The 2489-nt window shown below is 38.7% G+C and overlaps 1 protein-coding gene across 5 annotated transcripts in view; it reads left to right on the top strand.

Annotated features, from left to right (window-relative positions):
- The window catches only part of NHLRC3 (NHL repeat containing 3), an 85454-nt gene extending 85073 nt beyond the window's left edge, over window positions 1–381 (top strand). For all 5 annotated transcript variants that reach the window (XM_088460183.1, XM_088460182.1, XM_088460187.1 and 2 more), the window contains one exon: window positions 275–381. In XM_088460183.1, the coding sequence (XP_088316309.1) occupies window positions 275–315 (41 nt within the window). In that variant the 3' untranslated portion in view covers window positions 316–381. The remainder of the gene's footprint in view (window positions 1–274) is intronic.
- Window positions 382–2489: the final 2108 nt, after the last annotated feature.

The raw sequence follows: 2489 nt of genomic DNA, 5'->3' as shown, positions 1-2489 counted from the left end.
CAGAACCACTACAAATAGCTCATTTACACTGTTAAAAGAATGCAGATTAAAATCATAAAGACTGCTGAATAAAGAATATTTGCACTAACTGTTTAATACAGGATGTAGCAAAGTGATAAACTGTACAGTACTGTGGTAGCTTGTAGATGAGTCATTGTAAATGTAATCTGTAAATACACAACCCATTAATTCCTATGTGTGATAACGACTTTCTCCTATCAGCAAGTTAATAGTTACTGATCCAAGTCCTTTTCTTTTTTTTTTTTGTTTCTAGATTTGAATGAAGGCTGGCAGATATTCTTTGGACAAAGATGAACGTTTTCTCTTGTACTTCTCTTGCAGTGACATAATAAAGATAACATGAAGCCAACCTTGCAATTACACCAGTATTTAAAGTGATTTTGTCACTTGATCAGCTAATGTGAGGGCAGAAACCTTATTCACTGAAATGTAGCCTGTTAATTAACTAGATACTAGTGACATCACTGATACACAGACCGTCCTCATGTCATGTCAGTGATGTCATTAGTTTCTAGTGAATTAATAGGCAGAATATTAGCTTTGCCAACAAATGGCTGCTTCCTAAGTGTGTAGGCACCTGGGGCATTTTAAGGGGTTCCTTTTTTTTTTTTTTTTTAGATCTCTGATGTATGGTTTTAATATTAATACTATTAATATTAATATTAATACTAAGGGGCCTATTCATCTTCACTTAATTTTTACAAAAGCTGGTCAAAATGAAAATTTTTACCTGCAATTGTAAAAATTAAGTATTTGGGCCATTCATCACGAAGGTAAAGCAGGAGATATCACGGATATCTTCTACTTACCTTCCTCTTGTGGAATGGCCCGATGTCTCCATACACTAGTATGGGGACAGAATTCATCAATTGCCGAAAATATAATATTTTCGGAGCTTGACTGCGGGAGCATTCGTCATCTTCAGATGGCGGATGCTCCCGATACCCGCTCCTTTCCTATGGGAAGTTGTCCCGGGTCGCCCCTGTCCGACTCCTTCTGCCAGACGTCGGGGCTCTTGTGTGCATGCATGACCTGTAGGTTGCGCATGTGCAGTCCCGTCACTGCCCCGAAAGGAGCAGTGAAAAGACTGACTGCTCCGAAGAGAAGCAGTGAAGCCGCTTGCGGGATAGCTGATTTTCGTATCAGCTGTCACCACGCCGGAGCTATGAATTGCTACGGAATCCGCGGCGAGTTAGAATGTTAATTATCGGGGTCCGAACGGTCCCCGATAATTTACATCATGAATAGGCCCCATAGTAAGAAGATGAAATACAGATGTGTCCTCATATACTTTGTCACTCCAAACAGCCCCTCTCATCACTCCAGGTCCCTGGTGACTCGGCCACACTCAGTCTCTCTCGTTGAAAATGTACCTCTTATTTACATAAATGAAAAACCTGGAAGCAACAAATCTACTGCGGGTGCATTGCTGTCAAAAGTTTGGTCGCCTACTAATATTTTTTTGTAAATTATATTGATCAAAACAGTGTTTTTTAGGAGACAGAACATGAAAAGAAAAAAATGCTGTTACCGATTAAGTGACAGAGCTGTGCTCCAAATCTCTATTCATGAGATTGGTTTAATTCGATTTTTAACCCTATGTTTAGTTTTCTTTGTAATGATCAATGTGTACAAATTTTCTTGCCATAGAACAGAAACCCAAGCGCGGTCCTCAAGGCTCCCCAACAGTCCAGATTTTGGAGATATCCATGGTTGAGCACAGGTGACTTAATTAGTACCTCAGTCAATTTGATTTACCCACCTGTGCTCAACCATGGACATCTCTAAACCTGGACTGTTGGGGAGCCTTGAGGACCGTGTTTGGGAACCTCGGCCATAGAAAATGACCAACTTTCTATGATTAAACAGATACTGGTTTCAGGCACACAACTGGTGAAAATAATGAAGATAAAATTATTTAATAAATATTTATGGTCCAAAAGCAGAGTCGCACCGCTGGACCCACAAAGTAAAGAACAACACAAAATATATGTGTATATATTCCATCTACCAAAAAGCATGCTTTGATTAACATTATATAAGTTGAAACATTTTTCAACAATTTATTGCACACAATTATAAAATAAAAAACCACAAGGAAAATAAGCGTCAGACCATTACATACTCATGTATATGAATAGTATACAAATACAGTATATATAGGTGTACTCTGCAGTGGGTGCAATATAAATAATTCAGAATTAGGAGGTAAACAGAAGTAATTGAATAAAATTCGAAAAGCTGATCCTGATTGACGGTAATTGGAACTAGATGGAAAATAGAGTAAATAGTCACTTCCTCCACTTTAGTACCACCAGAGGACTCTGTGCCTTATTCAGTGTTGAAAGCAAGCCCGATGGTATGCATACAACACAGATTGTAAAGCTGGCCACACATCTACAGATTATCTGTCCAACCAGCCAACTTGTTGATTGGTTGGAATGAAAATCTGGTAAGGAATGAAAGCA

Source organism: Taudactylus pleione, unplaced genomic scaffold (assembly GCF_031769625.1).
Source record: "Taudactylus pleione unplaced genomic scaffold, aTauple2 ptg000043l, whole genome shotgun sequence".
Taxonomy (NCBI): Eukaryota; Metazoa; Chordata; class Amphibia; order Anura; family Myobatrachidae; genus Taudactylus; species Taudactylus pleione.
Note: the sequence above shows the minus strand (reverse complement) of the source record. Positions and strands in the feature narration are given on the sequence as shown.